General features: G+C 43.1%; 2 protein-coding genes and 1 pseudogene across 2 annotated transcripts in view; 2 read left to right on the top strand and 1 right to left on the bottom strand.

Moving 5' to 3' along the window:
- Positions 1-7,597: 7,597 nt before the first annotated feature.
- GALNT8 (polypeptide N-acetylgalactosaminyltransferase 8) overlaps positions 7,598-21,848 on the bottom strand; it is a 40,632-nt gene continuing 26,381 nt past the window's right edge. The window contains 4 exon segments of the mRNA XM_064376809.1: positions 7,598-7,685; positions 10,229-10,454; positions 21,254-21,424; positions 21,533-21,623. Coding sequence (XP_064232879.1) covers positions 10,302-10,454; positions 21,254-21,424; positions 21,533-21,623 — 415 coding nt within the window. The 3' untranslated portion in view covers positions 7,598-7,685; positions 10,229-10,301.
- LOC135275296 (pleckstrin homology domain-containing family A member 5-like) lies at positions 17,504-18,050 on the top strand. Its single transcript, XM_064376766.1, has one exon. It carries the CDS (start codon positions 17,504-17,506, stop codon positions 17,966-17,968), a length of 465 nt encoding a protein of 154 aa, XP_064232836.1. The 3' UTR covers positions 17,969-18,050.
- Positions 19,617-20,877, top strand: LOC135275218 (pleckstrin homology domain-containing family A member 5-like; annotated as a pseudogene).

Here is a 21,848-nt window from a genome sequence, read left to right on the forward strand (position 1 = left end):
AGGGCAAGCTCTGCTCCACACAGAACCCGATTGAAAGAGATTCACCCACACCATTTCCCTGCAGAGTTATTCCCTAAAGTCTTATCTTTCTGTAGGTGACTTGTCTACATCCATAAATATGAACTAGTGAATAATGTTGGATTTCTAAAAATATATATATATACTAAATTCAAAAATCAGGCTGGGCATGAGTCATGCCTGTAATCTCAGCACTTTGGAAGGCCAGGGTGAGAAACTTGCTTGAGGACAGAAGTTTGAGGCCAGACTGGGCAACACAGCAAGATCCTGTCTCTATAAAAATAAAAAAATTTAGCTGAATGTGGTGGCACATGCTTATAAGTCCCAGCTACTCAGGAGACGGAGGCGGGAGTTAAAGGTTACAGTGAGCCAATGAGCTATGATTGTGTTACTGCACTCCACCCTGGGTGGCAGACTGAGACCCTGTCTCAAAAAAAAAAAAAAAAAGCTATATCTATAAAGAATGGTCCAAATTTTATGAAATATATAAACATGTTCAGACACATAGGTTCAAAGAAAAAATATGAAAATAAACAAAATTTAGAGTTACGTCAAAGTAGTAAGATTATGTGTGCTTTTACTTACTTTCTTATTTTGTGTTTATGTTTTGGAAATTTCTACAATAAAATGTGGTGTTACTTTTACAGTGAGAAATAAAACAAGTATTATAAATTCATTTGTTTCTCTATGCACTCCTTAGGAGAAGGCAGAATGGAAAACACTTCCATTGGCTGCTATGTTTACCTGTAGGCCCCACAGAGTCTCTCTCCCAGGACTCACCCTCTGTCTTCCTTGCTCTTTCATTCCATTCAGGCAAATTCATTCTGGGCTCTCTTTTCTCCCAGTTCCACATCTCTGTTTGCTCGTAGCCACATCCCTGGAACAGCTCAGGCCTCTCGAACAGGCAGTGTCCATTTTCCACTCACCTCCTTAAACCCCCCTCAGTGGGAGCCTTCTCCACACCTCCTGCCACCCCTTCCAGCCCCATCTTTGATTCCCAGGGGCCCTGCTTTCTCTTCTGTATCATTCAGCTTGACTCTGCCAAATGTGAGATGAGGAAAAAATGAAAATTAGGACTGTAGGTGGGAAGAAGGGGAAAAAAGAAAGAAACCCATAAAATTCAAAAGAAGCACGACTACATTGGCGGAACTTTGGTATATTTAGGACAGGCATCCAGCTGCCATGAAGTCTCGAAAGACAACAGAAAGGAGCTCACAGCATCTTCTTCTCTCTTTTCTTTGACCCTGGTAGTAGGAGGCAGGTGATTGTGTGCCTGAAAGACAGTAAACCGGATGCTCCTTGTGTGAAGACACCTGCTCTCCAAAGAAAAAGACCGTCACAAAGTCCCTCCAGACAGGAGCAAGAATTCCTAGCCTCAAGGCAAGCAAAAACTCCTCTTTCCTCTCCCGAAAGCCACACACCTGAGAAGAGCATATTTACCTTGGTCTTTCATATTCTGACTCATGGCTTTAATTAAACTTTCTATCTGGCTATGTGTCTTTTACTACACTTGAGAAAAAAATCCAATCTGTGGCTTTGGAACTGACTTGCACACCAAGTCTAGAGGCCCATTTATAATTACGAATATCAGGGGTCCGGTATTTGTGAGTTAAAGGTACTACTGATTAAAATCACATTATAAGAGAATCTTTGTTTCTCCACAAAGTTTTCTTTTTTTAAACGGGATGTTTGTCTCTCTTCTTGTTGCTATTTCAGGGAAAAGAACTGCCAAATGGAGTTTTTCCATATTTGACTTAAAAAGGGGTGTGGGGGGGTAGAAGTTGGTCCTTGTTATAACACGAGTGCCAACAGTTGGCCTGGAATAAGTGTTCACAGCCAGATTTTCAAATTCCAGTAACCAAGAGTCTGTAATGAAAAGACTCCTACAAATATCTCTCTCTGAGTCTTCTGGCCAGGAGGAGTGGGGACCTTTGATCCTGTCTGGAGCCAAGAGACTCTAAGGATGGAGTGGAGACAGGCAGAAAGTTGCCAAGCACTCGGCTGGGTGTGCTTTCCCAAAGCACATCTGAGGTAAAGTCTGTCTGTCCCTGGATATGCCAGACCACTCCACACAGGGCCAAGGAGACCTGGATTTCAGAACAGGGGCCTGTTTATTGTACCACACTGCGTTCAGGGAGCGACTGGCCAGCAGGTCTATTTGCCCAACCTCAGCCACCCTCCCACAGGCATCTTGGCTGCTCTCTTAAGAACCTCCCTTCCTTGCCTTTTGGGTGGAAGTGGCCCTGAATTGCTGTTATTTTTCCAAACTCCTCTGTGCATAAACAAGATGTTTGGAAAAGCTCAGATAGCCATGGGTCTGCTGTGTTGGCCACTGACTGCCACTTGCAGGGCAGCATTGGACAGCACAGCGGGTATGCTTGTGCCTGGCTCTGACACTGCCCCAGCTACCAAATCCCACCCCGACCTCCACCCCACCATCTCTCCCTCTCTTTCTAAGAGAACTTGGCTGCAGGGTGTTCAGACTGGTAGGGTGAGGTAGATGAGATGCCTTCACTAATTATAAGGGTGTTTCTTATCAGAATCATAAGGGATCCTCCCTATTCCCAAAAGGTTCAAGGAAGAAAGGGGGAATCGTATAGGTGGGAATTTGACTCCCTTGACAGAGCTCTTCTCAAGATCCTAAGGGCTGGGGTAGTGCTCCAAAGAAGAATCCCATATAGAAAATTGTCCATGAGTAAGGGTCCCCTGGGCAAAGTATTTCTGAGTAAAGGGCCCCTGTTACTTCCTTCTGACTGAACAGAAAGATACACACAAGCAGATTAGCCCATGGATCAGTGGGCAGCCAGGGCGGGCTCCACAGGAGCCAGGTGCATCCTGCACACATAAGCCCTCCCATCTGAGGGTGGGCAGAGGCAAGGAGAGCCTCCGGAGCCATGCTGCAGGGAGGAGAATGAGAGTAGCATTCAACCACCCCTGCCCAGCCAATCCCCAGGCTTAGATACAGACATGTTCACACTGATCCACCTCCAGCCATCGCCAGAGTATCCAAGGGCTGTCCAGGGACCCTGAGCCCACTGTGGCAGCTATTGGAGGCAAGCGTGGCTTCCATCCACCCTGTCCCTTCCTTCGCCCGTAAGCTCTGCTGTCCACTCACCCTCTGGCAGCTGCACCTCCAGCCGCATCCGTCCCATAGCGTCCTTCATCCCCCAAACTGTCTTTGCAGTTGCCACTCCTGTGGTTCCAAGCCAGTGCTTTCCTGTCCCCTCAGTCCACCTCCACTGTCCCCTCTGCCATGCTAGGGAACTCAGGAGCAAGAGTTCTGGGCTAGGAAGGCAAACAAGGCCAGGCAGGTAGCCAGACCCCAGGACAGCAGTCTGCCCAGGACCAGAGTGCCAGCCCTCTCCTTTGGGTGTGACCTAGTATCTGGCTCCAGCTGGGCAAGAATAGCCCATATGAAACTGACAGAGCCCCAGATTTTAAAAGCAGAGCACAACACAGCATTTGTTCCTAGAGTGTCTGAGCAGCATCCATGGCACCTACCCCATACCTGGGACCAAACTACAGGGAAAGTCTTTCAGTAGGCAGGGAAGGCACTCCATGATAAAGGCTGGGGTTGGGGACTCCGGGAAGGGGCTCCACAGATTTTGACGCTGGAGTTGAAGGTACTCTTGGATTCCCCTTGTTGTCATTGTTACTGCAATCTGCATTTTCAGATTTTCCCCTTTCCCCAGGGATCAGAGGAAGCTGGGAGGTACATGTTGCTCCACTCTGTACTCAGTGAGCTCCATCTTCAACAGAGCTCTCCTGCCCTGGAGAGAAGCTCTTGAAGATTGTAAAGTCACTGGACTAATTGTTGGAGATTGTCACTGTGGTGGCTGTGACCCGGTGAGGGCCTGCTAGACACTGCGCCTGGGCTACTGGCTACCCAACCGTGCCTCTCACAGCCAAGCACCGCACATGCACACACAGGCATAAGAAGATCACAGAGGCTGTGGGGAAACTCATTGTTTCAAAAGCATTTGAAACACTTGGTCTGTTAAAAAATGTTTTCTATTTTTTATTAAAATACCTAAAAGTACCACATTTTTATTAAAAATGTCTGAAAGATTCGTGTTTGATTGTTTAATGGAGAACCCAGAGCAGTAAATTGAAGGAGACCACATGGTAGGTTTAAGCAATGTTAGGGTAGTATTTTCAACAGATTCCCAACAGATAGTATCTTTGGGACTCAGGAGTAAAAAAAAATCAGAACTCTCAGGAATTCTCCAAATCATTTGTTATTCTTTAAGTATTGCTAAAATTAATTATACTCTTTGCTCATTGTTACAGATATCTAAAAGTTATTTCATAAATAAAAAATATTAAGTTCAATAGCATTTATCAATATTATGGTCTGTAGCAAATATTCAAACTCTGGGAAATACCAGCAAACAATATTCAGATAATGTAATATTCATGTACCCTAGTAAGGCTAGCAGCACTAGCTTGAATCACAGGTTGAAACTGCCAGCTTAAAAACATATTTTGCTTCCAAAACCTGATATTTCTTAAAACACCATTCATAAGATTTGTATGAATATTTGCATAAAATATGCCACACATAAAAACTTACTAATATGTATTTTATATGCAATAATTACTCAACATTACAGGCAGACAAATCATAAACCCACATTTATAACATGGCTATTGCTACCTCCAAGGATGATAAACTGATTAGATCACGACTGCTTTTTTTTTCCTTTGCACTCCTGTCCTGGGTTTTGAAAATATCAACCTTAATATCTTGGACTGTGTCTGTGTTTTCTGCTCTTGCGTTCCACTGGACATCAATGGTTTCATCAAACCAGTAACAGCGCCATGTCACTTGCAAAATTTTAATTATCACAAGAGAATTTTAAAGCTCTTTTCTGTTTTCCCCATTTTCAACTGATTTTTCTTTGAATTTGGGATTTGGAAAACTGAAATTTCCTGAGCAATGCTAGGAAGGGATTCCCATATGGAAAACCTGGTCAAGATCTACTGCAGACCCATCAGGAAGGCCCACAAGCAGGATCTCTGGAAAGTGGAGTAGAGAGCCTGATGAGCGGGGAATAGCTGGGACGCAGGGACCCCAGCACAAAGCTCCTGTGGCAGCAGTAAAGCACAAGCCCATCTTCTTCAGTGTAGTCTCAGCTAGAAAATATCCTGGAAGCAGAAGCACCAGCCTCACTTAACAGTTAATGAAGAGCCTTCAAAGGTTGAAAGAAGGTTGACAGCTTACTTTGAAAGGTCAAGTCCTGACTTAGCCTTTATTACTTGAAAGAGAGAGAAGGAAAATATCAATGTTAGGGAATGTTGACCTATCTGGTTTCATTAGTTAAAGTTAAAACTGTACCTACGTATTTTGTTATATAAAGTTGAGTTTCTTCCTAGGTTTTTTTTTTTGCTTCAGAAGCCAAACAGCCTTCTGGTGATATTGACAGATTTGGTTTTTATAGTTCCAAAAAGATGGTAGATTTGGAATCTTGAGACATATTTCTCCTTGAAACCACATTTGTTAAAATGTTTGTGGGAGAAAATTGTGTTTGTTAAAATTATAACTTAAAGTCATGACAGTTGATTTTACCCTTCAATCCTAGTGATAATTAACTCATCATGACATTATGTAGACCTCACTCTATTTCATTATTCTCTATAAATGGACTTCACAGATTACTTTAAATTTAGAAAACTACCTAAAAGCACATTTTCTATTGTTAAAATGTATTGCAAGTAAAATAAGGGAATTCTGTAAGAGATTAACTTTAAAATTCTAGAAATGTCAATGCATTACGGCATGGCTCCCAGCTCTGTATCCTTTAGGTCTTACGTAGATGAGAAAGTTCTCCCTCTGAAGAGAGAGTTGGGATGCTCAAGCCTCATGTGGGTGATGCTTAGGGGCTAGAGAAGAGGAATAAGCAGGCACATGATGGCAGTGACCCCTGAGTCTCCAGGCCCTACTCCCTTTGGAAAAGTGTCAGAATCCTGGGGAAGTAATGGCTCCAATAAAGAGCGGGACAGATCCAAGCTGCAGTCCTGGGATTTCTGTTTGAAGTTTGACATTGTGGGGAGGAAGACAATCAAGACTGCCTTGTAATTTTAGTTTTGGATAGGTGGAATGACAAGAGAGACAAGCCTGTTACTTTAGGGTCAACAAGAGAGGAACATTTTGTAACAGTAAACTGTGGTTCTTTAAGGCTGCTGTAGCGTGGCTTATTCCCATGAGAGGATAAATTGGGTATGGCCATCTGGAAGTTGAGAAGTAATGTGGGATGGGGAGAAAATGGCCATTTGCAAGATGCCCCGGGGATTTTTCACTCTCTGAGCTAAAGAGAGGGAAAGAACAACAGGTCCATAGTTCCAGAGATCCAACTCCTGGAATCAAACACAGACTTCTCTGTTGGAGTTTTGGTGACCTTTCATACTCCAGGGTCATCGGCGACTTTACTCGTCATATTTACTGCTGTTTATAAGGTAACACTGACTTGTAGCAGAGCTCCAATGTTCTCTCCAAAAATCAGAAAGAGAGGCATCAGTAAATAATTAACTTGGTTGCCAAGGGAACGGTCTCCTGAGTGGACTGAAGACAGTCGCTGAGACAATCTTCACATGTCCTGGCCAATGGCGGCTAGAAGTAGACACTGACCAGATAAGCAGGCTTCCATGTAGATCTTTGGACAAGGAATGAATAAGTGGTTTTAGGGCCAAGGAAGCAAATCAATACTTTCTTTGTCAAAACTAACAGGCTACCTGGAGAACAGAGCTGCTGGCGGAAGCTCGGGACCTCTGGGAAGCTGGGAAGCCTAAGGAGCTTCCTGTCATCCTCACTGTAAGTGTGAGAGAACCTCAGATTTCCCTCAAATAAAGTACACCAAACTTGAATTAAGTTGCTATTGCTTATCATTGCAGTTCAATGGGGAGAGATTTTTAATGTCTATCTAGATAGGCAGTCTTCGAGTTTAATTTTTTTATTTTTAAACAATTCGAGATGTACAGAAAAGTTGCAAACATATACAGAGAATTCTTATAAACCCTTTACTGTTCATCCAGATTCACTTTTCCACATTGGCTTTATCATTCCCGGCTCCATCTGTCTGTCTATCCCTCTATCTATTTTCAGTCTATCTATCTATTTCCATCCATCCACTCCTCCATCGAATCTGCCTACTGCTCCATCCATCCATCCATCCATCATCTATCTATATAAAATCTCATAGATTACGTCCCTCCCCTCCAACTCCATCCAGTGACTATTTCGTAAAACAGAGAACATTCTCTTATATACCCAGAGTGTAATGATCAAAATCAGGATGAAATGCTATTATCTAACCAACAAAAGAACCTTATTCAACTTTCACCTATTGTCTACTGCTGCCCTTTACAATCAGAGTGGGAAAAAGCCCTCAGGTCCGGGATCGAACCTGGGATCACACATTACGTTTTGTTGTCCCCTTAGTCTCCTTTGATCTGGAACACTTCCTCCGTCTTTCTTTGTCTTCCAGAGTTGACATTTTTGAAGCTTACAGACCATTTCTTTTGAAGAATGTTCCTCAATTTGGGTTTGATTGATGTTTCCTCAAGATTATAGGTTCTGGTTCTGTATTTTGGCAGGAAAACCATAGGAGTGATAATTGTGTTCTTCTTGCATTATATCAGGAGGCCCATGATATCTGTTTGTCCGACAACTGGTGATGTGAATGTTAATCACTCAGTTAAAATTACCATTATTTATTTTAATATTCAAATGTCCCAGATTTGGCCAGTGGAAGCCCCTTCAGCCTGGTCATCGTGGTTTCTGACATGTCCCCATAGTTTTTTGAGCAGTTTGTAACTTTCTAAAATAGAAAGATATCCCAGCCCCAGCCCTAAAATTAGCTATTTCTCCAAAGACTCATAATTCCTGTTACTGGAAAATGTTTAGAAACAAGATCTCCACGTTGCATTCTGGGTGTGACCAAAGTGTGTGTGCATGAATGAGTACGTATGGGTCCATTTATAAGACAGAAATATAATTAGGTTCACTTATTTTTGTGTATACTCCATTTTGGGTTTCTACCTTTATTGATTTTGTATATTTATATTTTAAGCATTTGAAATATAATATGGTTCTAGAAGTCAAAACTATAGCAAATATATAGTTAGAGAAATGTCACTCTCCCACATCCCTTGTATCCTGTTCCTATTCTCAATTTTTTCTGCCCTATTTCCAACCACCACCACCCATCGTAACCAATCTAATTATTTTCTCTTTTATTCTTCTTATGTTTTACTTTGCAGAAATGAACAGATACAGGAATATTTTTTCCCTTATTTCTTACCTAAAAGGTACATAGTATAGATACTATTTTTCTTTTTCCACTTAACAAAAGATACTGGAAATCACCCCAGAGCAGTTCAGAGAGACAGTCTTTGTTCTTTATCATAGCTGCATAGTACTCCATTGTATGGAGGTTTTCAATTATTCTCTGATGTTCAGCTACATAGTTTTTTTTTTCAAACATTTTTCAGTTACAATGAAAGACTGCACAGAATTACCTTGTGTGTAAGCATTTTCTTATTTTTGGAGGTAACTCTCTAGAGGTGGAATTACTGGCACAAATAGAAAATGTACATACAGTATCTTTAGATATTGCTAAATATCCCCAGTTTGCATCCTTACCATTAATGTATAAGATTGCCTGTTTCCCACAGCCCTTCCAAAAGCATGTGCTGATCTACTTTTTAATTTTCACCAATTTAAGTGAAAAGTATCTCAATGCAGTTTTAATTTATATTTCTCTAAATATGAATGAGGTTAAACATCTTTTCATATGTTTAAGGATATTGTGTCTTTTACCCAACTTTCCATTGAGTACATGCTTTTTCAAAACTTTCCTGTGAATTGCATTTTCCCTTCAATTTGCCAGGCAGAAGCTAGAAGTTATACATTTGCTTAACACTCATCTTGCCCCTTGATTTTTTCATCATAAAATCTTATCTACAGTAATTTTAGTTCTTGATATGGCAGTGTTCACAGTGAAATTTTAATCAGGCTGTACATTTATAACCTGTACACTTTTAAAAGACCATTTTTAAAAGTTTTAATTGATTAAATTCTGTACCAAAATATCACTGTCCTGCTTGTCTAATGCAAAACCTAATGATTCCCAAAATCATTCCCAGGCAGCCCTGACATGGGATTAAAAGAAAAGAGTGACCCTCTGAAGAAGGGATTCTGGGAGCACATACTTGAAGGGTAATCCCACAACACAACACAACACAACACAACACACACACAGACACACACACAGGGCCATCCTACCCCCTCTCCCACCATGGTGCCCAGTCCTACCAGCCTCCAAGACCTTGCCAAAAATTGCCAGGCTGAGATAGATCTTCCCAACTCACCAGCTAGCAGAAAATATTTATCCAGTGGCCAGCCATAGAATCCCTGGTTTTAAGATTTTGCCTGCAATCTCTTCTTTGTCCCCAACAAGCAACGCCCCTGTGATTCAAGCCTCATCTTCTCCATAACTTGCAAGAGTAGGAGGAGGAAATAGGTAATTAAGTCATTAAATGTTATGACCTACTACGAGAAAGGCTCCGATGGCCTTGGATCTTCTTACCCTTCTCAACACCCTGTCCCCTGGACAGCTGTGATGACTCGAGGTGCCTTCTCTCCTCCCTTCAGCCTCCAGAATCTCTTTGGTGTGGGAGAGATTGATAATCCAAATAAAACTGCCATGGGGGGGTGAATGGATGAATTTTTAAAAGTTACTTGTCTATTTGCTGCATCTCTCAGGACAGTCCAGGCAGGAGAGAGAATTAGTGCCACCTGGAGAGCTGTCACGCTGCTGGCCTGAGGAGGGCCCAGCCTCTCACGTGGAATGGCCCCCGGCAGCCTGGGGAGTCCCCGAGCAGACGAGCTGGGGAGGAGGTGTGGGGCAGATGGCGACGGTAGCTGTTGGGAAGGAAGGCTAAACAGTGTGGGCAGAAGTCAAAGATAAACTTCCATCCTCCTCGTTCTCTCCCCACGTAACAGCCAAAAGATGCTGGTTATTTCAAGGAGTTTCCAAGAATGGCATTTGATGTATATCACGACCTTCCCAGGGAAGCTGGGGACGAGGCATCAGTTTCCTCTCCTCTCCCCAACAGAGACACCCCAGCACACGCATAGGCCCCACCTGAAGTCACCATAAACACACACACACACACACACACACACACACACACACACTTTCTTACTCACTGAGAAAGAAGTTGGGAGTAGAAGCCATTCCACTTGCAAGAACTAATGTCCTAGATCCAGCGCTGTCTGAGGATCACCGGCTGTTAGTCCGACCCCGGTCTCTGATGGTGTGCTGGATTTCCCACACTTGCGTGGTACAGGTCTGGAGCACAAGCACGTGGCTACCCGAAGGGTCCTTCTTCATCTCCAGACACCGCTTGGTATCCCTGTTTATGACAGCTCCTCCCTGGAGGGGAAGAGAGACAGAGCCAAGGTGCTGAAATGCCTCAGTAATTCATCATCTTTGCGGGCCTCTCAGTGCTCTGCAAGTCATGCAGGGAAGAAAAGGAAGCAGAATATAGGATGAGATCACTCAGTGCTTCCTCTGCCAGCCTCATGGCAAACTGACCAACCAGGCGATGTTGCACTAGCTTCGTGTGGTGCCCTCAGTCTCTCCTGAGATGGAAGCCTTGGGTCGGTACTGACTACCATGAAATGATGGCCTCTGTGAGAACCGTGGGCCTTCTCAACTTGGCCCTCCTTTCCACATCCTCACCCCTGAGCCCATGAGACCCATCAGGGAAGCACCTTGTGCTTCCCTCCCTCCTCAGGGAAACTATGTTGTGCACCTGGAGCAGGAGCCACATTCAGGAATCTCAGCCTCTGAGGAAGCTTCCAGCCTCTCCTGTTGAGGGGTCGTCACCAAGGTTTATGACTGAGAACATGATAGGCTTTAGTGCTAAAAAGTCAGGGTTGAATCCTTATTTTACCACATACAAACCGTGTGGGCCTGGACAAATTACCTCTCTCCAAGTCTCAATGTCTTCATCTCTAAAATGGGTTTAGAGTTAATATTAAAGTTAAAATTAGAGTTAATGTTGATGGAGCATCTTGGGACTGACACATGAAACGGGCAACAAATCTTAGTTCATCTCTGCCACTCCCCATCCTAACAGGGGAAGAGAAACGAAGAGCCATCCTTCTCTTAGATCCTGTGTGATCCCCACAACCTCCCTGAGCTTATTCCCCTTTATCTTCCTATCTCAGCAACTGACGATCCTGCCATGTGTCCAAACCACCATCTCTCCTGGTCCTGCCCTCTGCTCCCAGCCCTCTCTCTCCACATGCCTCTCAACCCCTTTGCAGGATTCACATGAGCTGCATTAGTGCCTGGGTCAGGCTGTATCTTCTTTATGCCCTGCAGTCTGCTCTCATCCTCAGGGTTCATAACATTCATTCTGATGGCGCGTGAGAAACCCTGACCTGACCGTCCCCCTTCGGACAAATTGCCACCAAGTTCTTGAACACCAAGTGGGACTGACTGCAGCTGTAACATCTCCAAATTTCTGCTTCCTCTCTCACCATCACCTCCCTGCCTCTCATCTCTTCGAATCACAAAGTGCCTCCAACAGCCCTTGCTCCCCTAAAATTTTCCTGTCATTGGACTCCCCCCGGCCCCAACCACCCTTGCCTCCTCTGGGCACCCATCCAGCATTGGCCATTCAGGGCAGCTCTTCAGATTCTGGAACTTATCCTCCAGCACCGCCACCACTCCTCTTTCTTGCCCTTGCTTCCAGATCACAGAGCTCTCGTGGACAGGGTCTGTCAGCTGAGCCGGCCTGGCTCATAAACCTGCCCACAACAGCCTGGCCCCAGGGCTCGGCTTACTCCTCAGCGTTCGTCGTCCAGGCCTCCTCAGCATGCTTTGTCTGTCAGCCCCCACCCCGACACTCACTTTAACAAAATGTCAAGAACACCACACTTCTAGTCGATCCTCCCCTCCCCTGCAAGACATCAGCGATCCTGAGGACATCGCTTCACAGATGATCTCAAAGGAGCTGTCCCATGCCTGCCTCATCTGCCAGCAGCCCCCTGTTTCCTGAGCCCCCGCCATCTCGATGCTGAAGAAACACTCTTCCTAACATCCGTCTTTTAGTTCTCCCTCTTTGCAAATTCCTTTTCTACTGCCTTTAAATATGTCCAAATTTCTCAATATTAGAAGGACAAAATAAACCCAGCCCTTAACTCTGCTCTTCCTTTCAACCAGCATTCAGTGTTTTTCTCCCTTTCAGAATCAAATTCCCAAGCAACAAGGCAATAGCACACAGTGGTTAGGATTCCACGTTTGAATGGCGGGCCTTTACTACACTGTGTAACCCTCGGCAAATAATCGGATTCCTCAGTGCCCTAGTTACTTCATGGGTGAGATGGAGCTAGTGATTATATTTCTCTTAGAAGACTTATGTTTTATAAGAACTGAATGAGATAATGTTTAACCCAATGCCTAGTGCACATATGTATTTCAATAACTCTTGGTTATTGTAATTTATTGTAACCTCTTAGACAAAGTCAGGGGCCTAATTTCTCAACTTCCATGTGACATTTTGCTCAACTTCCAGGTGACATGAGCTTTGACAGTGTTCCACACATCCACTAGTTTCTTTCACATTGTGTTCATCTGGATCTTACACATTTTTGTTTTGCTTTTTTTTTTTTTCAGATGGAGTCTCGCTGTATCACCCAAACTGGAGTGCAGTGGCGCAATCTCAGCTCATTGCAACCTCCACCTCCCGTGTTCAAGTGATTCTCCTGCCTCAGCCTCCCAAGTAGCTGAGATTACAGGCACCTGCTGCCACACCTGGCTAATTTTTGTATTTTTGGTAGAGACAGGGTTTCACCATGTTGACCAGGCTGGTCTCAAACTCCTGACCTTGGCCTGTGATCTGCCTGCCTAGGCCTCCCAAAGTGCTGGGATTACAGGCATGAGCCACCACACCCAGCCATTTTGCTTTTTATTTTGGAGTGTTGCCTGTCCAAATGATATTAGAAGGGCAAAAGATGTTTTTAAAAGATTTTTGTTTCTGTTTCTCTTTCAATTTTACAAACATAATAGATACTTCTTTAACTTGGAAAATATATTTTTAAAATATATAAAACACTTTAAAATATATGACCAGGGGCTCAGGACACATGGAGGCTGCTGGCAGGTGAGGTGGGCATGGACCAGCTGCTTTGAGATCATCTGTGAGGTCATGTCCTCAGGATCACTGATGGCTTTCAGGGGAGGGGATGATTGACTAGAAGTATATTTATAAAAAATATTTTATAATGTTGTAAAATATTTTATATATAAAGTATATAAAAGCACTCATAACGAGACAACATTGTATATGTGGTCTTTACATCTTGCTTCTTTATATAAATTTAATATTCCATATACATCTTTTCCAGTTCTATTAATTTTTTGAAAGAGATTGTTTCAGAATATTATTCGAGTGATTATACAATACTCAGTTCAAGAGATGAGCAAAGCATCCCCGACTGTTGGACATTTAAATTTTCCTAGTGTTTCACTGTGATAATTATTAAGAAATTTTCCAGATTAATACTGGCTTATATTCTATACTATTCCGTAAGTAAAGACATTGTCCTAAAAAAGAATTAGTGCCTTAAAAAGAGCTGTAGTTAGTTTGGGTTCTGAGGAGTGTGGGGTTTTCCTACACGTGGGCAAGTTGCTTCTGGAGCCATGCCAGTCTCCATGCTTACAAGTGGTGTGTGGGAGCACTCCCTCCACACTTCCTCTTTCCCCGCACTTTCTTACCACGAGTGCTCTCCTCCTCCTCACTACTCCTCACTACTATTCTTAGAGATCCTTTTTGTATTGTGAGCTGTTGCTTCACCCTGAAGACGGATGACCTTCCCCAAATTCCTCCTTATTTCAGTGGCATCACTATCTCAACACTGTGCTACTGAACTTAAGGTCCATATGTCTGAGTAGGCCTTCTCTTCTTAAACTGGGTCCCCTCTCATCACTGGCTCTCTTGTGAGTCCCAGGGGCCATAGCCTCCTCTGGTATACCCAAAACACAGAATTAAGAAGAAAACAAAGGGATGATCTAGTCTCATCTCCCTCTCAATTTTGGAAAATTTCTTTGGTAACTTTTTAGATTAATTTGTAAGTTGTGCCTACAAAGTAAAGTGAGAACCAGAAGAGCCCAACATTCAATCAAGTATCATTTTCACATCTGAAAGAAGTGTAGACCTAAGAGGTAAGATGGATGGAAAGAGATCAGATGGAGTGAACTCATTCAAGACTAACTTGATATTAGGTAACACACCAGAAATTACATGATCACCTCCCTTTTTACTTTCATAGTTCTTGACATAGTGGCCATAGAAATGGACCCAGCCTGCATGTTAGAATAGTTGGCAGAAATTCCCTGGATGTCCTGCCTTCCAGATCTCACAATCCTATCTGCCAACCCACATGTCTTTGCTATCAGTAGCCTCAGTCAGCTGAGAAGGCGATCTTCCAAAATTTTCTTGGCAAGGAAACCTTCAAAATGTTTGGAATGCATAATTATTTATTTAATAACGGTAGGCTGTTATCACGAAAAGAAAAAAACAGAAAAAAATGTGAAAAAATGGGAATAAAATTGTATCTAAAATTATTATTTCTTTAGAATACATTGTATCTTTAACTCATAGGAGATTTAGGATAAAGTAAAGATATTAAGGGAATCAAATACATAGTACTTGCCAAAGATTCTGTGTATATTTACTATTTCTAAGTACTTGTATATAAGAAAAATTGGCATCTTACAGATTAATCTTGCAATACCAATTTTAAAATGTGTCATTGAGTAATTAAATTGGTGACTTGATGGTGAAATTTTTTACTGACTTTATAAACACTTCCGAAACTTTTAAGAGAACTTAAGAATTGATCAATTTAAAGTCAGATCACTGAAGTTCTTAAGAAAAGAAATTTAATGTATTAAATTGGTAAATACAGTTCACAATGTTTAATGGCATTTAATTTATTAAATGTTAAAAATCCTCTTTCTTGTCAAAAGTTGTCAGGCTTATAGATAAAATAATAAGATTTGTAAGCTGAACTTAAAAGCTTAAAGAAAAACCATGATTCTTTCAACACTCCTTTGCACCAAGTACCATGCTAAATGCTTTACACACATCTCATTAAATTTTTTAATTTATAACATAATTCGTAATTTATAACTTTGTAAAAAAAATAGTGAATACTAATTTTTTAAAACAAAGTAAATTTGTAGTAGTTTTCTTTACATGAACACAAAAGTATGACTAAGGACATCAAAAACTCATATTTAGCACACGAGGACAGGTGCTCAGACATGCTGTGCTTGGTGACTGCCATTGACGGGGAACTCACCACCACGCTAAGCAGCCTATTCTTCTGTAGGAAACCTGAAGCTGTGAGGCCTTTAGTAAGCCCTCCCCTTGCTCCTACATAAGTCAAAATCTGCCTCCTTAATATTTATCTGTTGGTCTCAGTTCTGCCCTCCTGCGACACTAAACTAATCTACTCCCTTTTCCTCAGGAAGACAGCATCATCTTTTCTCTATCCATAGGCCTAACAAGCCTTTCAAGCTATATCTCCAGGCCTACCAATCTTTCATTTGCTCTGCAACCATTTATTGAGTGCCTGCCATGTTCTAGGGGTTGTGCCAGATGCTTGAGAAAAAACAGCAAACCCCAGGTCCTGCCCTCCAGCTCACAGCCAAATGACAAAAAGAAGCAAGTAAGCTGACAATTGCAAGAGATGGTGAGACTAGGGCTATAAAAGGACCCCTGAGAGCACATAGAGGAACCACTTGCCTGACTCCTCTGGGGTCACAGACGGTTTTCCAAGGGAGATGATGTATAAGGCCAGGGAAACACTTTGAGTGGGAGGAGAGGGAATAATACCTGCAAAAATGCCTAAGGTAAGAGGGAGCCTGGACTTTCACTGAATTACCTATAGTTCCATATAATTGGAGCTTAAAGTGAGACATCAGAGACTAAGAAGACATTACCCCGCCTTCTTCTAATCGATACTGTCTGGTTCAGTAAAGCTTAATCTGGGATGCAAAAAAAAAAAAAACCTCTGAAACTGTAAGCAAATCTTGCACAAAGGTTCACTTGTATGTTTTCCTGGAGAGAGAGTCCATAGTTCACAACGAATTCTCAAAGAGGGCGTTAGCTTTGAAAAGTTAGAGACTGCTGAACTAGATTGTCCATGTGGCACCTGAACAAAGCACAGTCGTGCATTCAGAGACACAGTCACAGACAGACCAGTAGCTCCCGCCAGGAGATACTGCCCCTTCCTACCAAATTGGCCCAGGAGCGCAGAAGCTTTCGGAGCAACCCCATCCATTGTCAATTCCCCACAGACTGCAGTCAGCCAAGACCCTTGCGTCATCATCATGTACATCGGCCAGATTCCTTCCACCCTGTCCTTGGTCATTTGATGTTGAAGTTAAAGGCAGAGCTCCCACACTAGCTCCTGTCAGATTTCAGCCTAGTGTTCCACACCCTCTGATAATTATTAATAATAAATGGATCATAATGGCTAATGCATATTGAACACTCCTCTGCTCCAGGCAGCACGCTAAATACCTTACACACGATATCTCATTTAATCCTCTCAACACTGGCCTGCAGAATATATTATCATCTCCATCATTTTATAATGAGGAAAATGAGCTTCAGAGAGGGCAAGGAACTTGCTATAGGCGACTGAGCTAAAACGTGGGCCCAAACTCTCAACTGTTCTACTACAACAGATTCCAATATTTCTTCTCCTTAACCACCCCTGCCTTAGTCAAGAGACTCGGTGTTTCATACCCAATTTCCTGTTTCCAATCTTTTCCCTACCTGTTGCCACAAAAAGTAATTCTCCTAAAACACTATCAAATCAAATCTGAACCTCTCATATATCTGTCCTTTAAAACACATGTTTAACTCGCTGGACTCACACCTGTAATCCCAGCACTTTGGGAGGCCGAGGCAGGGAGATCACGAGGTAAGGAGTTCAAGACTAGCCTGGCCAACATGGTGAAACCCAGTCTCTACTAAACATACAAACACGTGGTGCCATGTGCCTGTAATCCCAGGTACTCGGCAGGCTGAGCCAGGAGAATTGCTTGAACCGGGACCCGGGAGGCAGAGGTTACAGTGAGCCATTGCACTCCAGCCTGGGCTACACAGCCAGACTCCATCTTAAAAAAAAAAAAAAGCCCACCATCCCCCAAGCGCGCGGCGGGGCGGCAGGCCGGGGGATGCGGAGGGGCGACGATGGGGGCCGGACCCTGCCGGGGCGGCGGGGCGGGCGCTGCTCAAGGGGAAGGGCGCGAGCAGGGGCGCCCCGGGCCGGAGAGGAACTCTCCCGCCGCGCTCGCTCCGCGCTCCCTTCGCTTTCTTCGCTCGCTCGTTCCCTCCTCCCTCGGCAGCCGCTGCTGCAGCAAGAGAAGGCGGCGGCGGCGGCTGGGGATGAGACATGGCGGCGGATCTGAACCTGGAGTGGATCTGCTCCCTGCACTGGTCCTGGACTTACTGGATCACCAGGGGCGGCCGAGTCTTCTTCATCAACGAGGAGGCCAAGAGCACCACCTGGCTGCACCCCGTCACTGGCGAGGCCGTGGTCACCGGACACCGGCGGCAGAGCACAGATTTGCCTGCTGGCTGGGAAGAAGCATATACCTTTGAAGGTGCAAGATACTATATAAACCATAATGGAAGGAAAGTGACCTGCAAACATCCAGTCATGGGACAACCATCACAGGACAACTGTATTTTTGTAGTGAACGAACAGACTGTTGCAACCATGACATCTGAAGAAAAGAAGGAGCGACCTATAAGTATGTTAAATGAAGCTTCTAACTATAATGTGACTTCAGATTATGCAGTGCATCCAATGAGCCCTATAAGCAGAACTTCACGAGCTTCAAAAAAAAGTTCATAATTTTGGAAAGAGGTCAAATTCAGTTAAAAAGAATCCTAATGCACCGGTGGTCAGACGAGGTTGGCTTTATAAACAGGACAGTACTGGCATGAAATTGTGGAAGAAACGCTGGTTTGTGCTTTCTGACCTTTGCCTCTTTTATTATAGAGATGAGAAAGAAGAGGGTATCCTGGGAAGCATACTGTTAGCTAGTTTTCAGATAGCTTTACTTACCTCTGAAAATCACATTAATCACAAATGTGCTTTTAAGGCAGCCCATCCAAACATGCGGATCTATTACTTCTGCACTGATACAGGAAAGGAAATGGAGTTGTGGATGAAAGCCATGTTAAATACTGCCCTAGTACAGACAGAACCTGTGAAAAGAGTGGACAAGATTACATCTGAAAATGCACCAACTAAAGAAACCAGTAACATTCCCAACCATAGAGCTAATTAAACCAGACATCCAAAACAATCAAAAAAAAAAAAAAAAAAAAAAACAAGGAAATGAGCAAAATTGAAGAAGAAAAGGCATTAGAAGCTGAAAAATATGGATTTCAGAAGGATGGTCAAGATAGAACCTTAACAAAAATTAATAGTGTAAATTTGAATTCTCTGCCTTCTGAGTATGAGAGTGAGTCAGCCTGCCCTGCTCAAACTGTACACTATAGACCAGTCAACTTAAACAGTTCCGAGAACAAAATAGTCAATGTTAGCTTGACAGATATTAGAGGTGGAAATCACCCCAATACAGGGCCCTTATATACAGAGGCTGATTGAGTCATACAGAGAACAAATTCAATGCAGCAATTGGAACAGTGGATTAAAATCCAGAAGGGGAAGAGTCATGAACAAGAAAGCATGGGAGTAATTTCTTACCAAACATTACCAAGAAATATGCCAAGCCACAGAGCCCAGATTATGGCCCGCTACCCTGAAGGTTATAGAACACTCCCAAGAAACAGCAAGACAAGGCCTGAGAGAATCTGTAGTGTAACCCCTTCCGCTCATGACAAGACTTTAGGACCTGGAGTGGAAGAGAAACGGAGGTCCACGAGAGATGACACAATGTGGCAGCTCTACGAATGGCAGCAGCGTCAGTTTTATAACAAACAGAGCACCCTCCCTCGACACAGTTCTTTGAGTAGTCCCAAAACCATGGTTAATATTTCTGACCAGACAATGCACTCTATTCCCACATCACCTTCCCACAGGTCAATAGCTGCTTATCAGGGATACTCCCCTCAACTAACTTACAGATTGGAAGTATCTTCACCAATTCAGAGAGGAGATGTGACAATAGACCATAGACACAGGGCCCATCACCCTAAGCATGTCTATGTGCCTGACAGAAGATCAGTGCCAGCGGGACTGACTTTACAGTCTGTTAGTCCCCAGAGCCTCCAAGGGAAAACGCTGTCACAAGATGAAGGTAGAGGCACATTATACAAATACAGACCTGAAGAAGTAGATATTGATGCCAAGTTGAGCCGATTATGTGAACAAGATAAAGTGGTGCATGCTCTGGAAGAGAAACTTCAGCAGCTCCACAAGGAGAAATATACACTTGAGCAAGCTTTGCTATCAGCCAGCCAAGAGATAGAAATGCATGCAGATAACCCAGCAGCCATTCAGACAGTGGTGTTACAAAGGGACAATTTACAAAATGGACTACTTAGTAAGTGTCGAGAACTTTCTCGAGCTACTGCCGAATTGGAACGAGCATGGAGAGCATATGATGTTAGAATACGACATAACTATTACCAGGAGCCAGATGCAAGAGCAGCTAGATCACCTTGGTGAGGTTCAGATGGAATCAGCAGGAATTCAGCGAGCACAGATTCAGAAAGGACTTTGGCAAATTCAAGACGTCGTGGAAGGACTGAGTAAACACAAGCAGCAAAGGGGTACTACAGAAATAGGTATGACAGGATCAAAGCCTTTCTCAACAGTTAAGTACAAAAATGAGAGTCCAGATTATAGACAAGAGTGAACCAGAGTTAACAACAGTGGCAGAAGTTGATGAATCTAATGGAGAAGAAAAATCAGAACCTGTTTCAGAGATAGAAACTTCAGTTGTTAAAGGTTCCCATTTTCCTGTTGGAGTAGTCCCTCCAAGAACAAAATCACCAACACCCAAATCTTCGACAATAGCTTCATATGTAACCTTGAGGAAAACTAAGAAGATGATGGATCCAAGAACGGAAAGACCAAGAAGTGCAGTGGGGCAGCTGTTTGGCTGAATGTACTCAACCTAGGATGACTGTGGAAGAGCAGATGGGAAGAATAAGAAGACATCAACAAGCGTGCCTGAGGGAAAAGAAAAAAGGATTGAATGTTATTGGCGCTTCAGACCCGTCACCCTTACAAAGCCCTTCAAATTTAAGGGATAATCCATTTAGGACTTCTCAGGTTTGAAGGAGGGATGATAACACTAAGGAACTGGACACTGTCATTAGAGAAAATGATGTAAAGCCAGATCGTGAAACTCCTGCAGCAGAAATTGTTCAACTAAAAGAAGATGAACCCCAAAATGTGGACTTCAGCAACTAGTTAAAAAAAAACTGAAAATATTTCATATGAAATGCTTTTTGAACCTGAGCCAAATGGAGTAAATTCTGTGGAAATGACGGATAAAGAAAGAAACAAAGAAAAAATGCCTGAGGATGTTAGGTACAGCCCTCAAGATGAGACACAGATCACAAATTACAAACCAGAAGACCATCTTGAAGAAAATACAAAGAACAATGTTGATGAACAGGAAGAAACTTACTTCTTACGAATCAACTCCTGAGGTTTCTAGAGGAAATCAGACAATGGAAGTGAAAAGTCTTTCCCCATCTCCTGAGTCCTCAGCATCGCCTGTTCCATCCACTCAGCCACAGCTCACATTTCATGTGTGTGTAGTCTCAGAAGAATATATTTAAAATGTGCCATTTTATTGCTAAGTGAAGTATGTCCTGTTTTCTGCTATAATTCTTTGTCGGTCAGATTGCAATGTCAGCAGTTACTGCCACTCTCCTGTCAGCTTAAACACAAATGTTATCGCTTATCTTTTCTTAAAAAAAAAAAAAATTAAAAGTGTAGGTATTTTGAAGTACTGGGTTTATACTTCATTGGAACACATGTGTACAGCAATGTGTTTTCAAGGTTTTCAAATCCAGTACTTAGTTTGTGTACAAATGTAATTATGTTCATTGTGTATGTATTATACAATGAGCACATGTAATGTATTAAAGGCTACTTACTATTGTTAAAAAAAAAAAAAGGAGAAGATGAAGGAAAAAAATCCATGTAACTCACCTGTTTAAAATCCCAATATATGTGCAGTCCATTCATAGCTGCCTTGGAGCGTGGTTCTAAGGTGGGCTTCTCCTCTGCTTTGCCAGGGTCTGTCAGGCAGCGATCACTATCACTGGCCTCTGCAATCAGTTGTCCCACATAAAGCTCCCCAGTTAGGTGATAGTAGACGTACTAAAAGAGAGCAGAGGACTCGCCATTGGCATCATCAGCCAGCAGGAGACCCTAGCCAGAGGGAGGGCAGGAAGACTGATCTTGGAGCCCCTAGACACCCAGTCTCACCAGGAGCACTGAACCTTCCTGGACAACACGAAGCCACCTCTGCTTCCCTCTACTCTTTAGCCTCCCCTTGAATCCAGGGAGAAGGCCGGGCCTAGGAGGGCTCCAACAGAATCATAGCTTACATGGATGAAGAAGCTTGTCTCTGAAGAAAAAACAAAACTGAACTCCAGAATCTGTCACCATAGGCCTCAGCTATGGATTTTTTGTCAGAAAATCTTCTTTCAAATTCCTGATTTGGCACGATCTTGCTCAGTGAGCTTAGACAAGTAGTTTGGTCATGTGTCTCCATTTTTTCATCTAAGTGGAAATGATATCT

Source organism: Aotus nancymaae, unplaced genomic scaffold (genome assembly GCF_030222135.1).
Source record: "Aotus nancymaae isolate 86718 unplaced genomic scaffold, 86718_ANA_hifiasm-v0.15.2.pri h1tg000016l, whole genome shotgun sequence".
Classification (NCBI taxonomy): Eukaryota; Metazoa; Chordata; class Mammalia; order Primates; family Aotidae; genus Aotus; species Aotus nancymaae.